At 41.8% G+C, this 21,207-nt stretch overlaps 1 protein-coding gene across 2 annotated transcripts in view; it reads right to left on the bottom strand.

Moving 5' to 3' along the window:
* TNKS (tankyrase) overlaps positions 1–21,207 on the bottom strand; it is a 210,897-nt gene that overhangs the window by 4,743 nt on the left and 184,947 nt on the right. For both annotated transcript variants that reach the window (XM_083174989.1, XM_083174993.1), the window contains exons 23-26: positions 10,000–10,074; positions 8,825–8,930; positions 3,116–3,302; positions 703–859 (exon numbers count right to left, since the gene is read on the bottom strand). In XM_083174989.1, coding sequence (XP_083031115.1) covers positions 703–859; positions 3,116–3,302; positions 8,825–8,930; positions 10,000–10,074 — 525 coding nt within the window. The remainder of the gene's footprint in view (positions 1–702; positions 860–3,115; positions 3,303–8,824; positions 8,931–9,999; positions 10,075–21,207) is intronic.

Genomic DNA, 21,207 nt, shown 5'->3' with positions numbered 1-21,207 from the left:
CATGCAGTGCGGTGGTATAAGATGCCATAAGATGAAAAAATTGGGCGCCGTGCTAGGAAACAAGTACCATTCTCTTTTCTATGGGGTATGTGGGCGTGGGTATGGGGCGTGTAGGCATTGCAGGTGGTGTTTGAAGAATAAGCAATCAAGTATCCCTTTCCATAGTTTCTTTGCATTATTCTAAGCATAACAGCTTTTAATTTCAGACAACGGCTTTTCATTTCTAACTTTTCAGGTGAAATGAAGAGTTCTGTCAATGAGATGAAGGTACCAACCAATTTGTCCACATCTGTATATATTCTGTAATGCTCATGCAACACTAAAAACTAGTAACAGGAGTAGTGTATGGTGATACTATAAATGTGTTTATATTTGCATTTTGACTCACGAATCAACAAACACACACTAAGTGGGTATTCAAAACCGAATCCGACTGACTGGACGTTCCCAACAGTGGGATTCACGATGGCTAAATTGTTGATATAAAAAAAAGCTAAATCTGAAAGACTTCAATGCTGTTGAAAACGGCAGAAATTAATAAGAGAGTGCCGCCATTTTCGCTGGTGGAAATATAGCATAGATTGAATATATATATACTGGTGTATATATCTCCTGTACACCCTCAATCATTCGATAATGTTTGTCAGATTATATTTTAGGTCATTAACAGGCAATTCAAGGTAACAAACTACTACTATATACCTGTTCTCCTCTGTAGATGACATACTCTGCATATGCCAGCCCATTTACACTTGGTCTGCCAATGACCGAGTGATGCCCTGGAGGAGCATGTGCCATCTTCATAGTGCTGAATTGCAAGAAGGATTTGCCAAGTGTCACTCTACAGAATAGCATTTGTCTGACGAGAAGGGGAAAAAAAAGAGTTTAGGTGCATTTTCACAGTTTCACACAATATGGATTAATCTGGATATATGAACTTTGCTTGGTATGGTAAACAAGTCATGAATTTATTTAGAAAAATGTAAATAATTAATAAATAGCTCCTCAATTAACACTACATTTCTTGTCTATTTGTATAATATTTAAAAAATATCATTCTTTAGGACATCCTTTTTTGTTTCATTCATTTTTGTTTTAAAATGACAAGATAAACTAAAAATAGCAGATTCAAAATTCTAAACTGCAAAATGCCTAAGCCGCGCAGGGTTTAACTTTCCCGGGACATTTACGATGGGTTGAATATTATTTTTAATGCCAAACTAAAGACTCAGCAAGGTCACTTATAACTCACAAGCAGAGCGCCCCGGCAACTAATTTCCTCCAAATGACAACATTTGATGGCATTGTGAGGAAAGTGTAATAAATCTCGCTCCTGACATTTAAAACCTTGCTCTGTCAGCACAGTAAGAAAATAAGTGTGCTACAAAGTATGATTTGCAAAAAACAGTTACCCGGAACCTTGAACATCAATATATCACACTGATTCCTACACAAGAAGTTACAGTGATCACAAACCTTAATCCTCTTTAAAAAGGACATTAGCATATGTTTCTCACTCCAGGCTGTTAAATATGAGATCATGCCCAGCAATCAGCGTTCAAGAGATAAAGGGGCAGATGTATAAAGCTTAACAAGAGATAAAAACAAGGGTGATAAGGAGAGATAAACCCCCAGCCAATCACCTGCTAACTGCCATGTTACAGCCTGTGTTTGAAAAAAGTCAGTAAGGAGCTGATTGGCTGGACGTTTATCTCTCCTTATCACCCTTGCATTTATCTCTTGTTAAGGCTTAATACATCTGCCCCATTATGAGATAAAGGGGTTTATTGGCTATGCATTGGAGAGGGATATAGTAGTGAAAGTACCAGCCAATCAGCTCCTAATTGCCATGTTACACCAGTTAGGAGCTGGTTGGTTGGTACTCTCTCTATACTTGAATTGGTCTATTTTTCTATTTCATAAGCAAAATTGAATCTAAATCAAATGGACATCGAATGGTTTTCAGCCTCATTTGATTCCAATGCGGCATCAAAATCGAATAGAAAATAGACTGTGCAGGAAAAACTATACAGCACATATCTGTACTATATCGTCCAAATCGAATAAGTTTTGCTTGACGTTCAATTTGATCCCAATCCAATCGGGATCTAATCGCAAGCAACATCACAGCTTAGTGAATAGACCCTATCTAGGTACATTTTGTACTTGCACTAGATAGACACAAACACTCCCTTTAACAGAAACATTAAGACTGCCTCATGCAGTATACAATTTCTTGCTAGGTTAGTTTCCTCCAATGACCTTGTAGTTAAGTAGTAAGGGCCCCCATACATTAGTCCGACTTGTCCTAAGGACAAGTTGGACCTGGTTTCCCCTGCTGCTCCCCGGGAGGGGGAGACACGATTATGCACTTGATGTGCCAAGTTTTGCATATGATAAATCGAATGCGATTTATCATATACAACTCCCTGGGAGCTGCAAGGTGGAGGGAGCAGGGGGGGCGGCAGACAGCGAGGTGGCGGATGCTGTGAGGCGGCTGGCGGGGGACAAAGAGGCGGCAGACATCGGGCAAGTGGAGCAGGAACAGGGAGCTATCAGTGACATGCTACAAGGGGAAAAAAAACCATACAATGAATGGGCAGCCATTGATTGGCTGAGCGCTCTCTCAGCTGGTCAGCAATTGGCTGAGAGAGCGCTCAGCCAATCACAGGCTGCACAATCATTGTATGGGCTTTTTTCCCCTTGCAGCACGTTACAGACAGCTCCCTGCTCCGACTTCCTTTGCCTCTGTGCACCCTGTCAGCCACCTCACAGTGTCCGCCTCCCCTGCTCACCTCACAGCATCCCCTGCCCGCCTCACAGCGTCCCCTGCCCGGCTGCACACAAGATTTTGCAAATCTTATGTGCAGCCGGTCCGACCTCCCAACTAGGATCCGATGCGCATGGGACCGTGCATCGGGTCGGACCGGGTGTCTGGACATGCGAATTGGCCTGATTTCACTGCCCGATTCATCTGAATCGGGTGAAATCAGGACCAAATCGCATAGTGTATGGGGGCCTTAAGGTCTCTTATGCTAATAGGTCAGCCTAGTAATAGTTGCTCCTGTATAAGAAACATCTATTTTTAGAGTAAAAGATGCTTGGGGGAACAAACCTGTGGCATATATAACATGATCTGTCTTTGTGCGTTGGGCAGCCAGTTCCTCCACCTATGCCGTAAACATACTGGTTACTTTTTGAGGAGTTTTCGGCAAAATATATGCCAGCCCCAAACATGCCACCAATGTAAGCATGTCGCTCGTCAAAGCCTTTATGAATGATTGCATTGATGAAGGGAGAGCCTGTGGGGGAAGTGGAAAAGTTAAAGAAAAAGTTTCAATATAAAAAGCTGTGAAAAGTAGTTACTTTTGCACATAGAAAGTGAATACTTGTATGAACATACTGCAGTTACTTGTGGAAATTACAATCTACAATCTAGTATACTGTTCTAAAGGGATAAGGCATAAGGGGGTCTTGTAAAGAACCATGGGGTGCAATAGAAATACTAGAGGCCTACTAACGCAGCTTTGAAGGGTAAAACATTTGCAGAAAAATTAAGCTGGGTACACACTAGACAGCTATATTTCTCATTCTAGTGATTATCTGTAGTTTATCTCATTCTAGTGATATATCTGTAGATGTCGTGAATAGGTCTGTGAATGATGTCATTCAAAATGGTCCTGCAGCACGACTGTATGTGTGTACAGGTGACCTGCTGACATCACAGCTGTGCAGGCAAATTCAAATGCCCACCTTAAGTGAAGTCTGACCTGACATTGAGACGCAGATTGGTAAGTATCGCTTAACTAATAAGCCACTCTCTTGATGGGATGGTGAGTATATCTTTTAAGTGTGTAGCTAGACTACAGTACTGTTTTAGCACTACAAGCAATAAATATAATACAAATACGATTTGAATGCCTTATTAGCTTCTCAATTATACTTACACCCTAGGAGGATCACAGTATGTGTACAGGAAGTATGTACCAGAGACTATTAGGCTCAAAGGCGAAGCTTACAATGTGAGGAAAATAACTTTTACGCCCAAGGTATTCAGGCACAGACCCCTTTACTCACGTAGTAAAATTGCGGCTACCATGCGTTCACATATAGGATCAGGAATAAATATCCGTAGCTATGGGTTAACGGGTTTGCAGCACCTGCAATAAGGGCACTTAACACAGATCTCCATTTGAGCCTGAGGGGGAGGCTTGAACAGAACTTCATGGTAAGTGCATCCTCTGGGCTGTAACTGAAGAGCCCTGGCAAACACATTAGCCTGCAGCCAATTAAATCCAGCCCTATGTATACTATAATACCTTTTCCAGGATAAAAGTGAAAGTCAACCTAACATACAATGAACATAGGGTTATTTACTCGTCGGAGAAAAAGTAGAATTGAATAATTAACCCTTCGAGTTCCAACATCTGTGAGCGATGGTCAAAATATCCGCTAAAAATGTTGTTTAAAAAAAGATTATATTTCTTACTTAAGGTAAACATTCGATAATATTGGGGGAAAAAGGGGAAAGGGAAAAAGTTCCGCACTGAAACGTCCTTTTGTTCGCCTTATGTAGACTATATCTGCATTCTCTAGTTTTTCTTGTATTGACCTTTTTTATAAACCTTTTTATTCAAGAGGGGGAGAATGACATGTGGTGCTACCCTTCTCTAAATTTATAGATATACACAAAGGAAAGGGGAGGGAACAGTAGAGAATGGGCGGGTGCACTCTGCAGATCGCTATGTAAGGCGTCCAACTGATTTCATACACTTTAAAATTCAACTTTTATTTGGTATACTTTAAAAGAGAAGAAGTAAACTAATTACTAGTTCTCATTAGAACAAATATATAGAAGTGGATAAAGTTTAGAAAGGTGATTAAAATAAATCGTGATGTAGACGCTCAACCAATTTAAATGTGTTACTGTCTCATATTAATCCCTAATCCACTTGGGAGAAGGGGCTTTTGTTTGTTAGTTATATGTTTATTCTGACCGTATTATTGGCTCCGACCAAGTGTTTTACTTTCTTTATTATGCGCTTATTCCACTATACAAGTATAATATATGACAGTTGGACTGTGTCAGTGATACACATTAACCAGTCTGTTCTTCCGTTGTCACTTCAAACATTAAATATTAAGTATTGTGACAGGCATATATTGGCCACCTCTGGTCCATCCAATCGTGCTATATTGTGTCACAATATACTTGTATATGTGCATGTGATATTCAGGTATTTTTTGGATGAATATCTTATTTAGAATGCATTCTAAATTATCCAACCATTCATATTTGATGGTAATTCTTTATATTTAGCTGTTCGTCAAATTGAATCATGTGTACACACCATCCAATTTCACTGGTCAATTTTTCGAAATTTTTGACTGTTATTCATCCATCTGTTTGACCCCTCGTGCATATAGAGTTGGTGGTCAAAACAGTAGTGAATATATACAGTGCCTGTAATATTATAAGGATACAGTCCACAGCACCTTGTTTTATTGATTGTGACCCATGCAGTTAATTGTCGCTGCATATACTTCTATATCTAGCGGTCATTTACTATCGGTTGCTGTGTGGATCCTTATTCCCCTATATTGTAAATCAGATGCGCTTCACCACTTTATGGGGATATGTAACAGTGTTCGTGTATGAACATCAGGCAAAACAGCCATAAATCACGTGCTGTATGCACTGACACAATGCTGGCCGCTTTCCTTTAGTGTTAGCGCTGCGGCACCAGCTTATGAATCAGGCCCCTGTATATTCAATGGTATTTATAGAACAGATTTAATGGTGTGTACAGGCCATCCAATTTATACCAGTAAAACACTTTTTATCTTCATGTCATTTCGTGGCTTTGTTAATAATGTGTTAGGTCATATACACATATAAAATTGCGGTCAGAAACATCACTTATGTACAGTGCCTGTAGTAATCCAAAAGTACAATTAACAGTATCGGTTTTTTGCTTTAGTGTTATATGCGGTTATTTTCCGCTATATGTGCTATAGTATTTAGCGGTCACATTCCGCAATAAAACCGGTGGATCTGATATCTCATCTAATACAGATCCCACTGTGTGTTTATTGGATTTTATTGTAATACTGGGCAGCGTTATACGTGCACATTAGACGGAGGTAGCCATCAGCCGCGTGCTCTGTGTGCTGAGCAGACGCTGGCCGCTCCTCTCCGTGTCTATGCTGCAGCTCACGCGTATGAGTTCAGGTTCCTGTCAGCTCAATATGTATTCTTTATACAAGACAGTATATCGTTACAACATTAATTAGGTAATATTCCTATATTGGTTGTGCTAATCTACATCACGCGCCTATGCGCATTTCACCGGCTGTGCCGGCTTCCTCAGGGCCTGAGGAAGCCGGCACAGCCGGTGAAATGCGCATAGGCGCGTGATGTAGATTAGCACAACCAATATAGGAATATTACCTAATTAATGTTGTAACGATATACTGTCTTGTATAAAGAATACATATTGAGCTGACAGGAACCTGAACTCATACGCGTGAGCTGCAGCATAGACACGGAGAGGAGCGGCCAGCGTCTGCTCAGCACACAGAGCACGCGGCTGATGGCTACCTCCGTCTAATGTGCACGTATAACGCTGCCCAGTATTACAATAAAATCCAATAAACACACAGTGGGATCTGTATTAGATGAGATATCAGATCCACCGGTTTTATTGCGGAATGTGACCGCTAAATACTATAGCACATATAGCGGAAAATAACCGCATATAACACTAAAGCAAAAAACCGATACTGTTAATTGTACTTTTGGATTACTACAGGCACTGTACATAAGTGATGTTTCTGACCGCAATTTTATATGTGTATATGACCTAACACATTATTAACAAAGCCACGAAATGACATGAAGATAAAAAGTGTTTTACTGGTATAAATTGGATGGCCTGTACACACCATTAAATCTGTTCTATAAATACCATTGAATATACAGGGGCCTGATTCATAAGCTGGTGCCGCAGCGCTAACACTAAAGGAAAGCGGCCAGCATTGTGTCAGTGCATACAGCACGTGATTTATGGCTGTTTTGCCTGATGTTCATACACGAACACTGTTACATATCCCCATAAAGTGGTGAAGCGCATCTGATTTACAATATAGGGGAATAAGGATCCACACAGCAACCGATAGTAAATGACCGCTAGATATAGAAGTATATGCAGCGACAATTAACTGCATGGGTCACAATCAATAAAACAAGGTGCTGTGGACTGTATCCTTATAATATTACAGGCACTGTATATATTCACTACTGTTTTGACCACCAACTCTATATGCACGAGGGGTCAAACAGATGGATGAATAACAGTCAAAAATTTCGAAAAATTGACCAGTGAAATTGGATGGTGTGTACACATGATTCAATTTGACGAACAGCTAAATATAAAGAATTACCATCAAATATGAATGGTTGGATAATTTAGAATGCATTCTAAATAAGATATTCATCCAAAAAATACCTGAATATCACATGCACATATACAAGTATATTGTGACACAATATAGCACGATTGGATGGACCAGAGGTGGCCAATATATGCCTGTCACAATACTTAATATTTAATGTTTGAAGTGACAACGGAAGAACAGACTGGTTAATGTGTATCACTGACACAATCCAACTGTCATATATTATACTTGTATAGTGGAATAAGCGCATAATAAAGAAAGTAAAACACTTGGTCGGAGCCAATAATACGGTCAGAATAAACATATAACTAACAAACAAAAGCCCCTTCTCCCAAGTGGATTAGGGATTAATATGAGACAGTAACACATTTAAATTGGTTGAGCGTCTACATCACGATTTATTTTAATCACCTTTCTAAACTTTATGCACTTCTATATATTTGTTCTAATGAGAACTAGTAATTAGTTTACTTCTTCTCTTTTAAAGTATACCAAATAAAAGTTGAATTTTAAAGTGTATGAAATCAGTTGGACGCCTTACATAGCGATCTGCAGAGTGCACCCGCCCATTCTCTACTGTTCCCTCCCCTTTCCTTTGTGTTAAGGTAAACATTACAGGTCATTATGATGAATAAAAATGTTTACTTGCCAATTTTCATGCTTATTTTGACAAATTTACTTAGCACTCAAAGGGTTAAATCAGAATTTTCAGTTCCACTGCACACATGTGGAAGGAGTCATGCATCGGTGATGTATACATGACTGCCTGGAGTTTAAGACTTGGCTTAGCGCAAGCCAGTATCACCAGGAAGCTGAGTATCACTCCGTTGTCCTGGTGACATTAAATTGTAGACTGCCGTAATACAAGATTTTCTATAGCTGCAATACAACATTTTTGTTATCACTACATATTGACACTCCTACAGAGTAGCCTTAAACCCTTTGAGTGCCAACATCTGTGTGAGAGGTGCAAAATATCCACAAAAATGCCAGCATCATTCACACTTGTTATATAAATTCAAATAAAATATGTTATGTATAAAAAAAGATATTTCCTATATTAGGAAAACATTACAGGTCATTATGATAAATAAAAAGGTTTGCTTGGCAATTTTCACATCAATTTTGACAAATTAGCTTGACACGCAAAGGGTTAGCTTATTTGGGCAAATATACTTTTTGCAGGGTATAATCTTGTAACTGCTGAATATCAGCAATTAAGCATCTCAGATTCTCATTTGATTTCTACTAACAAGTGTTCTGCATCAAATTTACTGTAATTCACAGCATTTAATGTGGTTTCCAGACTGAAAAGAAAAAAGTGCACAAGTGTATACATAGAAATGCTAAACAGAGTGCAGCATACCGTGGAACAACATCCGTTCATTGTGGTGGTTATGATTTTCTTCAGATACTTCTTTTTGGCGGTGACAAAACCGCTCTCTGAGTTTTTTGTTTACTACCTTCTGAATCTGCATTAACAGCATGCAAAATAAAAAATTACCAAAAAATAAATACAATTTTGAGAAAAGAAACAAAAAAGCATTGTGAGCAAAGTTCATGCTTCCATGCATAATCAAAGGATGACATTAAAATTGTTAATAATTTAGGGTTTGATATACATTAATAATAATGCGGCAAATTCACATAAAATGTATTGTGCTGCGAGGACTTTGTTCCTGGGTTAAGTACCCGGAGCATTTGAAAGAGGTCAGTAACCCCCCCCCCCCCCCCCCATAGCAGTTAATGCCATTCTTTACCCCATTTGCAGTCTAAAATATGGAGCCCCGTCGAGGGCATAGACTAGGCATGCCCAAACTATGGCCCTCCAGCTGTTGTGAAACTACACATCCCAGCATGCCTTGCCATAGTTTTAGCATTCCCTAATAGTAAAACTGTGGCAAGGCATTATGGGACTTGCAGTTTCACAAGAGCTGGAGAGCCATAGTTTGGACATGCATTGCATAGACTAAACTGCCCTATAGTTAGCTATTACAGACACACTACTCTCTTTCCTTCAGCCTGTCCTGTTGGGTACCACTCATAGGGCCTAATTCAGAGGTGGACACCAACCAGTAGTATCTGTGACCATTTTAATTGTGGCTGTGGGCAAGTGGTAATTGCTGCCGCCAATGGTCTGTCTGCTGAGACGCCTACCGGCCACCGCTGTAATCTACTCGAGCTGAGGCATGGAGACGACAGTCTACAGTATATACCCGGTATGCTGAACCGGTCCACAACCAGGTTGTTCCTGCGCCGCTGACTGCTTTATACTCAGATGAAAAACATAACTATACTTCCACCTGTTTAAATGCATGTCACTGTTTTTCAGCACAGAATGCATTTATTATACCTGTGATTTGTATGTTTTAGGCTCCTTGTTTGGGGACCGAAACGTCAGAGCATACATACTCTATATGTGTATTACCATGTTGAATCGATTGGATTAAAAAACCTCTTTTGCTTTTATCACAAGGCTGATTTGTGATTCTGGAGAGTGCTCCGCAATGGTGTAGGGTGTGTGAACATCTGCCTACTTACCCTTATAACATTGTAACGGTTGAAGACTCCACCAGCATTGCCACCATCCCTGTGCTCACGGATTGAGTTCTGCATCTTTAAAGTGATAAAAAAAAGGATTTATTGACGTGACGCGTACATGGCAGCATTGCCAGAAGAAAAAAAATCTACAGCAGTATATTAGAGTTCTGTCATGCTGCATTCTTGAAAAATTGTATGGTTAACAAACATACACACTAGCTGATGTTGTGATGGCATCGCACCCTATACAATCGCAAACGATTTTGTGGGAGGTATGCCGGGGCACTAAAATTGCACTACGCTGACTGAGTGTACTTCATTGCTCCTTGATAAAGGTCCTCTATTGGGACCGAAACGTCGGAGCATTTCTGGAGATTAACACTACATTGCCAATAAATTATTTATTGTTGGAATACTACGACAAACTCTTTATGTCCATTTAAGAAACTGGAGAGTGCCCCATCACCACCCACCTTCTGGTGTGTGGTTACCGGACTAATAAATAAATATATATATATATATATGTAGCGCACTTCACACACTTACACAGTGGACAGATACACACAACACACACAAACACATACATGCCACACCACATGCAGTGCAACTCACACCCACATACACCACGGCACACTATTATGAGGCATTTTCACTCTTTTCTCAAACTTTTTTTGGGGGCATGGCCTTATCGCGGGAGGTGGCCATGCTTCTCGCGATTAGGCCACTTTAACCAGGGCACGGCATACCTCTCAGGGGCCCTGGACGTACCTCACACACATACACCTTGGACAGATCCACACAACACACACACACACATAACACACTACTTACAGTACAACACACACCCACATGCACTACAACACACACCCACAAACAGTACAACACACACACTTAAACATTGCATGGATACACACAACGGGATGCAGTTAAAATCCCGGCGGTCGAATCCCGACTGCCGAAATCCCGACAATTTCTCCCTCCGTGGGCGTCCACGACACCCCTGGAGGGAGAATAAATGAGTGTGCCGAGCGTAGCGAGGCACTGGGCCCGCAAGGGGGTGCGATCCACCCCCCCCCCCCCCCCTGTCTGGATTTCGGCGGTCGGGGTTCCGGCATCAGGATTTTGAACGCCAGGATCCCGACCGCCGGGATTTCATACTGAATCCCCCACAACACACCTCACACACTTACACATTGGACAGATACACACAACACATACACCAGAGTTGCCTACCCTCCTGGAATGGCCAGGAGGGTCCCGGAAATCGGGTCCTCCTCCCAGCCCCCCCCCAAAAAAAGGGGGGCACTCCTTCTGCAGAGCCCTCAATATCCTGCAACCTGCCCTTTGGGGGTCCGTAGGTCAAATTACGCAATCGGGTCAGTTTAGCCCTGAACCCTGCAGTGAAAAAACGGCATTACATGGCGGTGGTGTGGCTAAAATGACATGCTCACTTTAGCCATGCCCCCAAACAGGTCAGCTCACCTATGACTCTGCCCCTTTATGCTCCCGCCCCCTGCCTCACTGAGCATGCTGCCCTCTCCCGGAGAGGTCAGCCAGAAAGTCGGCATGTATGACATACACACACATAACACACCACACAGTTCTACTCACACCCACATACACAAAAATAGTACAATACACACAAAACACACAAAATATAAATGCATCATAGGTGCTACATCTCAGGATTTGATGCGGAATTCATCAATACACACAAGCTATCAACAGCGGTGTGTTTCAATCACCACCACCACACGGGATTTCATTGCTGTCATGCAAACACATTCTAACATTATGGTGGAGGCTTTAACAAATTACAGTCTTGGGCCTTTGGCACAGCATAAGATGAAATTTTACAGCAATTCAGGAAATTAAAAAACCCCCAAGGTTATCCCGGGGCCGGTCAGCTAGTACATAAATATGATATACAGGCTACTACTCCTAACATCTATGAGGTGAAGTACAGTCACTGACCACTAAAGTCCTCAAGATGTACTATATATCATTAATCATTTGTACCCATTGACTTATCTAATTTTAATTAAATGGTCTGAGTATCAGCTCTTCTGTAGTAAATGTATCTATATCTAGAGTATAGTAATGACTCCATTTTCCCCTTACTGTAAGGGACCCTTACATCTTATCTCTGGGACAACAGAAATAGACAAATAGTGTTTTAATCTGTTCACTGACATAGACCCACTAAGTGAGCCCATTACTTGCAGATACTCTTAGCAGAATTAGTACTTGAAATACACAGGGCCCAAAATCAATTTCATGCATATTTCCACTTATACCAAGTATGTCTTTTGAATCATTAAGATGATCAGACTTTTCATTTTCATGCTGGTGAACAGCAGGACGACTTTTACAGTAGTACATCGTAAAATATGTAATAACACTAACGCAGCTCTATTTTTAGAATAGATTTATGCAGGAACGTGGTTTGGAAAATTCAAGCAAGCTATATTGATCCAGGAGAGATGGGGTCTTCTTTGCAGCATGGGGTAAGTGTTAGCGGGTGGTCATGAATATTGATTACACTGTATAATCGTTTGCAACAAAACAGTAAGCAGGGAAATAAAACATCTCTACTTCAAACAGGACCAGCACTCAACTGATCAGAATTAACTTGCCGATGTCACTGTATAGGCCAGTGGTTCCCAAATTGTGTGCCGTCGCTCCCTGGGGGACACTTACATGGGGTGCACCGGGTTGGTGGTCCAGGACCAATTCAAATTATTTATGATCAATTATTTATGGACAAAACCAGTGCTGGTGGCTGCCAATCATAAAATATGTGTACAAACAGACGCAAATCCTGCCCTTTACCACATAACTGAACCCAAGAAGCACATGTATGTATGTATATATATATATATATATATATATATATATATATATATATATATATATATATATATATATATATATATATATACATACACACACACACTCCTTATATGCCGGCACTCCCAGACAGCTTGATCCGGTGCACTCTCCAACAATTCAATACAGTTCCACAGGAGAAAAGGCACACGGACACCAGTCAACGGTTTCAAAAGATGTATTGGGCATAGCACTATCTAGCGCTTTCGGGGACACCACCCCGTCTTCAGGATAACAGCCCTGTACAAACACACTTGTTTGTACAGGGCTGTTATCCTGAAGACGGGGTGGTGTCCCCGAAAGCGCTAGATAGTGCTATGCCCAATACATCTTTTTGAAACCGTTGACTGGTGTCCGTGTGCCTTTTCTCCTGTGGAACTGTATATATATATATATATATATATATATATATATACAGTCCCAGATATTCGGCACTCAGCTTAACGATGTAGTGTGGCTCCGGGTGCCTTCCTTGGTTATCAGGGTATGTAGCAATGGATTTGCGGGCGGCACTCACGGATATGAAAAAACGAGGACACAGCAGTGTAGCTTAACGTTTCAATTCACAGCGGAATTTTCATCAGAAGCAACTTGTACAATACACAAACAACATTTAAATACCCTTACCTACACCCCGTGGTGTGAGCAGCCGTCCCCGGCCCGATTTCCCGCCTTCGTCCGTCCCGGCGTCGCCCCGCTGATGACGTCACAGGCGTCATCCCGTTACCTGGATACTACCAGCAACACTTCCGTGTGCCGCGCTCGCGTCCTGGTCGCTATGACTACCCGCCGCTCATTCAGTCAGCTGCTACATATGCCGGCTACGTTCCCAAAGCTGGATCGGTTGCCCAGGGAGCGGTATCTGCAAAAAACAAAGTGACATTAGGACACATTCTATGTCATGGAAACAACATTAGTATAAGCATGAGAGTAGTTTTAAAGGGAAAAAGGCAATCAAAAAGAATATTCAGAGAAAACAGTTTAAGTTTAGCTGTTCATTAAGGCCGGATGGGTTCACAGTGTCCAATCTATAAATCCACCGCGCTTCTTTTTGTAATAGCGCCTTAGCACGGTCGCCCCCTCTGATGTCAGGTGGTACACTGTCTATGATTTTATATCTGACAGTCGATTCTCCGTGCTTCATGGTTTTAAAATGACGGGCCACTGGTTGGTCCGTCTCTCGGCCCAATAGTGCCAAACGTATGGCACTCCTGTGTTGCCCCATCCTCTCTTTGAATTTACATGTGGTCTTGCCCACATACGCAAGACCACATGGACATTTTATCAAATACACCACAAATGTGGAATTGCAAGTGTATACATGCTTGATTTTGAAGACTTTGCCAGATCTGGGGTGTGTGAACGTATCACCCACCTCCAGAAAGTTGCATGTTGTACATCCCAAACACCGGTAATTTCCTGGTTTCTTACTAAGGAAGTGCACAGCTGTTTCAGGCATCTTCTTTCGGGGACTGGTTTTTACAACCCAGTCTCTGATGCTGCGACTTCGTTTGAAACTTATTAAGGGACAATACACTGGTACCCTGTTTCAAACGAAGTCGCAGCATCAGAGACTGGGTTGTAAAAACCAGTCCCCGAAAGAAGATGCCTGAAACAGCTGTGCACTTCCTTAGTAAGAAACCAGGAAATTACCGGTGTTTGGGATGTACAACATGCAACTTTCTGGAGGTGGGTGATACGTTCACACACCCCAGATCTGGCAAAGTCTTCAAAATCAAGCATGTATACACTTGCAATTCCACATTTGTGGTGTATTTGATAAAATGTCCATGTGGTCTTGCGTATGTGGGCAAGACCACATGTAAATTCAAAGAGAGGATGGGGCAACACAGGAGTGCCATACGTTTGGCACTATTGGGCCGAGAGACGGACCAACCAGTGGCCCGTCATTTTAAAACCATGAAGCACGGAGAATCGACTGTCAGATATAAAATCATAGACAGTGTACCACCTGACATCAGAGGGGGCGACCGTGCTAAGGCGCTATTACAAAAAGAAGCGCGGTGGATTTATAGATTGGACACTGTGAACCCATCCGGCCTTAATGAACAGCTAAACTTAAACTGTTTTCTCTGAATATTCTTTTTGATTGCCTTTTTCCCTTTAAAACTACTCTCATGCTTATACTAATGTTGTTTCCATGACATAGAATGTGTCCTAATGTCACTTTGTTTTTTGCAGATACCGCTCCCTGGGCAACCGATCCAGCTTTGGGAACGTAGCCGGCATATGTAGCAGCTGACTGAATGAGCGGCGGGTAGTCATAGCGACCAGGACGCGAGCGCGGCACACGGAAGTGTTGCTGGTAGTATCCAGGTAACGGGATGACGCCTGTGACGTCATCAGCGGGGCGACGCCGGGACGGACGAAGGCGGGAAATCGGGCCGGGGACGGCTGCTCACACCACGGGGTGTAGGTAAGGGTATTTAAATGTTGTTTGTGTATTGTACAAGTTGCTTCTGATGAAAATTCCGCTGTGAATTGAAACGTTAAGCTACACTGCTGTGTCCTCGTTTTTTCATATCCGTGAGTGCCGCCCGCAAATCCATTGCTATATATATATATATATATATATATATATATATATATATATATATATATATATATATATAGAGAGAGAGAGAGAGAGAGAGAGAGAGAGAGAGAGAGAGAGAGAGAGAGAGAGAGAGAGAGAGAGAGAGAGAGAGAGAGAGAGAGAGAGAGAGAGAGAGCGAGAAACTGGATTAGGCGGCACTCCGCTGGGTTTGCAATGGTGTGAATTCAATGACACTGTGCCCCACGCATATGTACCCGGTAAAACCCGGGTACGTAGATGCTATGTGGCGGCGGCACTCAAAGTGAAATAAAGATACCAGACAACTGGATAATCTCCCAAAGTTTTAAGGCTAGTGCAGCCTTTTTATCAAGGTGAAGTAAGACTTACACTAGCCTTGAAACGTTGGGAGATTATGCAGTTGTCTGGTATCTTTATTTCACATCGAGTGCCGCCGCCACACAGCATCTATCTATCTATCTATCTATCTATCTATCTATCTATCTGGTACTTATATGTTAGCTGGGTGCCCAATTAGCATACGGACGGTAACGTAGGGAAATCGCATGGGCCATTTTAAGGGCATGCGATACGATTTTTTCATGTTATTATTTTTCTTAATCGCATCTTACGCCCCCTCCCCCCACACTATCCACGCTACCCCGAAGTGTGGCGAGCGCAGCGGAACGCGTCCTCTGACCTTTTCATACCCCCACTATCCGGCGTGGAGTTTATTTTATATACTGTGGCGAGCCCGAAGCTTGACGAGCCCCGCGAGGGGACGCGGATTACTTTACATGTATTCCACGTACGCTCGCCACACTATATAAAATCAACTCCACGCCGACGTGGATATTGGGGTAATGAAAAAATCGGAGGACGCGTTCCGCCGCCCCTCGCGGGGCGCGCTACGCTTCGGGGTGGCGTGGATAGTAGGGGGGTGTGTTAAACCTATTTTTCAGACATCCAATCATATTATTGTATACCTAATGTCATGGCATCGCACACCCTATAAAATCGCATGCGATTTTGCGGCAGATGCGATGGCCCAGGGCTGTGAGAGCAGTGAATAAATTACATAGGAAAATCGCATTGCACATCCCATGGCCCTAAAATGAACCCATGCAATTCGATTTCACAACGCAGAATAGCCCACTACGCAAATTGCTTAGTGTAGTGGGCGCCCAACTAACATAACTACCATATATATATATGGAAAAATTCTGATACTCTAGGGTGCGCATTTATCAAAACGACCACAAAACACAAATCAGTTTGTGAGCAACAATGTTAGACATAATGGTACTTGTGTAGTTTGGCGGCGCCCATCGCATCGCATACCATAAGGTATGCGATGCGACGCGATATCGCGCAATATTGTACAATGCCATACAATTTTAAAATTGTATGACATTGTATATTCTAGACCAACTGTGATGTAACTCCTGTCTCCTTCTCATTACAGGTAACTCATATCATCTGTTACACCAGTATTGAAGTAGCTGCTTGCATACTGCTATATTCTATATTTAGGTAACTCATATCATCTGTTACACCAGTATTGAAGTAGCTGCTTGCATACTGCTATATTCTATATTTAGGTAACTCATATCATCTGTTACACCAGTATTGAAGTAGCTGCTTGCATACTGCTATATTCTATATCTAGGTAACTCATATCATCTGTTACACCAGTATTGAAGTAGCTGCTTGCATACTGCTATATTCTATATCTAAGTAACTCATATCATCTGTTACACCAGTATTGAAGTAGCTGCTTGCATACTGCTATATTCTATATCTAGGTAACTCATATCATCTGTTACACCAGTATTGAAGTAGCTGCTTGCATACTGCTATATTCTATATCTAAGTAACTCATATCATCTGTTACACCAGTATTGAAGTAGCTGCTTGCATACTGCTATATTCTATATCTAGGTAACTCATATCATCTGTTACACCAGTATTGAAGTAGCTGCTTGCATACTGCTATATTCTATATCTAGGTAACTCATATCATCTGTTACACCAGTATTGAAGTAGCTGCTTGCATACTGCTATATTCTATATCTAGGTAACTCATATCATCTGTTACACCAGTATTGAAGTAGCTGCTTGCATACTGCTATATTCTATATTTAGGTAACTCATATCATCTGTTACACCAGTATTGAAGTAGCTGCTTGCATACTGCTATATTCTATATCTAGGTAACTCATATCATCTGTTACACCAGTATTGAAGTAGCTGCTTGCATACTGCTATATTCTATATTTAGGTAACTCATATCATCTGTTACACCAGTATTGAAGTAGCTGCTTGCACACTGCTATATTCTATATTTTAGGTAACTCATATCATCTGTTACACCAGTATTGAAGTAGCTGCTTGCATACTGCTATATTCTATATTTAGGTAACTCATATCATCTGTTACACCAGTATTGAAGTAGCTGCTTGCATACTGTTATATTCTATATTTAGGTAACTCATATCATCTGTTACACCAGTATTGAAGTAGCTGCTTGCATACTGCTATATTCTATATTTAGGTAATTGTGCAAATATTTTTATAAGATTTGAAAGTGAGTTAGAATTTATTAGTGGCTGGGATGGTATGTATCCTCTTACCATTTGTTATCTTAGTTTTATTGCTAGTGGAAGAGGGGCTCTACCTGGGTGGGGTCTCAATCAATTAACTTAGAAACAGCTTTTAGTATATATTGTGAACACAAGGCTGACCTCAGCCTGGCTGACTATTGTTAGTTTGTCATATTTTAAAGTAGGAATATTTTTAAGTAGGGCGAAAACAGTTACATAGATTAAAGCTTGGACTTCTTCTGGACTTAAACTGGACAGCAACTGCCAACCAACTTAACATCTTCGTATCAAAGTGACTCAGAAAGACACCAGCAACCCAGAAAACCAAGAGAATGCTTTGAGTGAGCTCACTTCATTCTCACATCATACTACTCCTGGCTGCTTAATCTGCCTATTCAGCTGTGATATCACCATTTTTCCATCTGCTAAAACTTTTTGAATATCACTCTTTATGCTTGTACTTGCACTGTCAGTTTTGAAAATGCCCAGCTGTACCTCTAATGACTTTACCTCTCTTGCTGTTCCATTGAGAGTAGGTGTCCCTGATTATTTTATTCTTGGCCCTCTTCTCTATCTCTACATGTCCTCTCTGGGTGAACTTATTGGTACTTATGTAGTATCTGGGCGTCCGATTTAGAAATCGGATCGCATCGCATGCGACCAAATCGTATGCGATGGTCAAGATTTTTCCATAGGATTCAATGTTAAAATGGTCTGAGTGCATTTTAACATAGAATTCAATGGGAAAAAGGGGTCCTTTTCCTTTCCCCACTATCCAAGTGGGCATGGAGTTGGATATAAACCTGCGGCGAGCGTAGCGAGCCACCGAGCCCGAAGCGTGGCGAGCGTAGCGAGCCCCGCAAGGGGACACAGAATACTTTTTAAGAAATATGCATCCGCTCGCCACGCTTCGGGCTCGGTGGCTCGCCACGCTATATAAAATCAACTCTATGCCCACTTGGATAGTGGGGAAATGAACAGGACCTTCTTAACATTGAATCCTATGCAAAATCGCATCGAATCGCATCTGATTGTATGCCTTAAGCTAAGGCATACAATCACAAAATCGGACGCCCAGATACTACATAAGTACCAACTTATTTGTTCACTCGACTTCCACTATGCCGAAAATACTAAAATCTACCCCTCGTTTCCTGATCGCTCTCCTTCCATCCTAACTCATATCTCCAACTGTAAGAGAGAGAGCAAAGGTCAGTCGCACTGGGTAATGACATAATCAGTGTGTTTACCAATAGGACCCTCCTAGTGATAAGTATAATTCTGCAACTATTACTTGTAATTATTGAGGGTGTGCTACCTCAGGCATGGAATTTCACAGGAAAAGAAGACAGGAAGAATGCCTTTTGTGGGTGCACCTAAGAATAATTGAACTCATAATACATAACTTTTAATAAATCCATATATAAAATATCTGCGAAATATAAAACCAAAACATACAACAATCATACAGAATAAAAAGGGGAGGACATTCCCCTGACTCAGTGTGACCCCCTGATCACCACAACCCCAATGTATTGATAGGTGCTATAGATAACAATAAAGGAGTGGGTATTCTCCTAAGATAGCGGTAATATTGATCAAAAAAATATCTGTCTCACTTCTAGGGAGATAGTGAGTGAAATTAGGGTAAGGCACGCACTTATTGAGGACAATCCTCTGATAGTGCTGCCCTCAACCTAAATGTCCACTAATGTTCACAGGTGCTTGAAGGGCTGGTGAACCCAATCCTAAAGGTATATAAGCACACATTAGCCTTTTTCACAGGTAAGTAATGAAGGAGTAGGTATTCTCCTATATATGGCGTAATGGCAGTAGTGTCTGTAAACCGAATACTGTCTCATGCAGTTAGAAGGTAATTAGTGAGAAAGGGTGAGGCACGCACCTATTGAGGACAATCCTCTAATAGTGCTGCCCTCAGCCCAGGTAACCGCTACCGCTCACAAGTGCTGCCGGCTGGTGAACCAAATTTGAGGTGTGCAGGGATGCACTTGCCTCGTTCACTCAGCTCGTTCTGACCGCGCTGAGTCTGGCGCCAGACTAGCGTGTCAGTCGTCGGGCAGGACCGCTCTCAGTTTGTGCGCAGCAATACAGATTGAAATTTCAACATTGTAAGTGGGGAGGGGAAGAGGGGGTTTTAAAACACACTGAGTGTGTCAAGACGGTCAGCGTACGCTTCGCAGCCTGAGGAAGCGTTCACTGCGAAGCGTACGCTGACCGTCTTGACACACTCAGTGTGTTTTAAAACCCCCTCTTCCCCTCCCCACTTACAATGTTGAAATTTCAATCTGTATTGCTGCGCACAAACTGAGAGCGGTCCTGCCCGACGACTGACACGCTAGTCTGGCGCCAGACTCAGCGCGGTCAGAACGAGCTGAGTAAACGAGGCAAGTGCATCCCTGCACGCCTCAAATTTGGTTCACCAGCCGGCAGCACTTGTGAGCGGTAGCGGTTACCTGGGCTGAGGGCAGCACTATTAGAGGATTGTCCTCAATAGGTGCGTGCCTCACCCTTTCTCACTAATTACCTTCTAACTGCATGAGACAGTATTCGGTTTACAGACACTACTGCCATTACGCCATATATAGGAGAATACCTACTCCTTCATTACTTACCTGTGAAAAAGGCTAATGTGTGCTTATATACCTTTAGGATTGGGTTCACCAGCCCTTCAAGCACCTGTGAACATTAGTGGACATTTAGGTTGAGGGCAGCACTATCAGAGGATTGTCCTCAATAAGTGCGTGCCTTACCCTCATTTCACTCACTATCTCCCTAGAAGTGAGACAGATATTTTTTTGATCAATATTACCGCTATCTTAGGAGAATACCCACTCCTTTATTGTTATCTATAGCACCTATCAATACATTGGGGTTGTGGTGATCAGGGGGTCACACTGAGTCAGGGGAATGTCCTCCCCTTTTTATTCTGTATGATTGTTGTATGTTTTGGTTTTATATTTCGCAGATATTTTATATATGGATTTATTAAAAGTTATGTATTATGAGTTCAATTATTCTTAGGTGCACCCACAAAAGGCATTCTTCCTGTCTTCTTTTCCCATATCTCCAACTGTCTCTCTGCTGTCTACTCTTGGATGACCCAGCGCTATTTTAGACTTAAATATCAAACACTAAGCTGAC

The sequence above is a fragment of the Crinia signifera genome, chromosome 1 (assembly GCF_055691185.1).
Source record: "Crinia signifera chromosome 1, ASM5569118v1, whole genome shotgun sequence".
NCBI lineage: Eukaryota > Metazoa > Chordata > Amphibia > Anura > Myobatrachidae > Crinia > Crinia signifera.
Note: the sequence above shows the minus strand (reverse complement) of the source record. Positions and strands in the feature narration are given on the sequence as shown.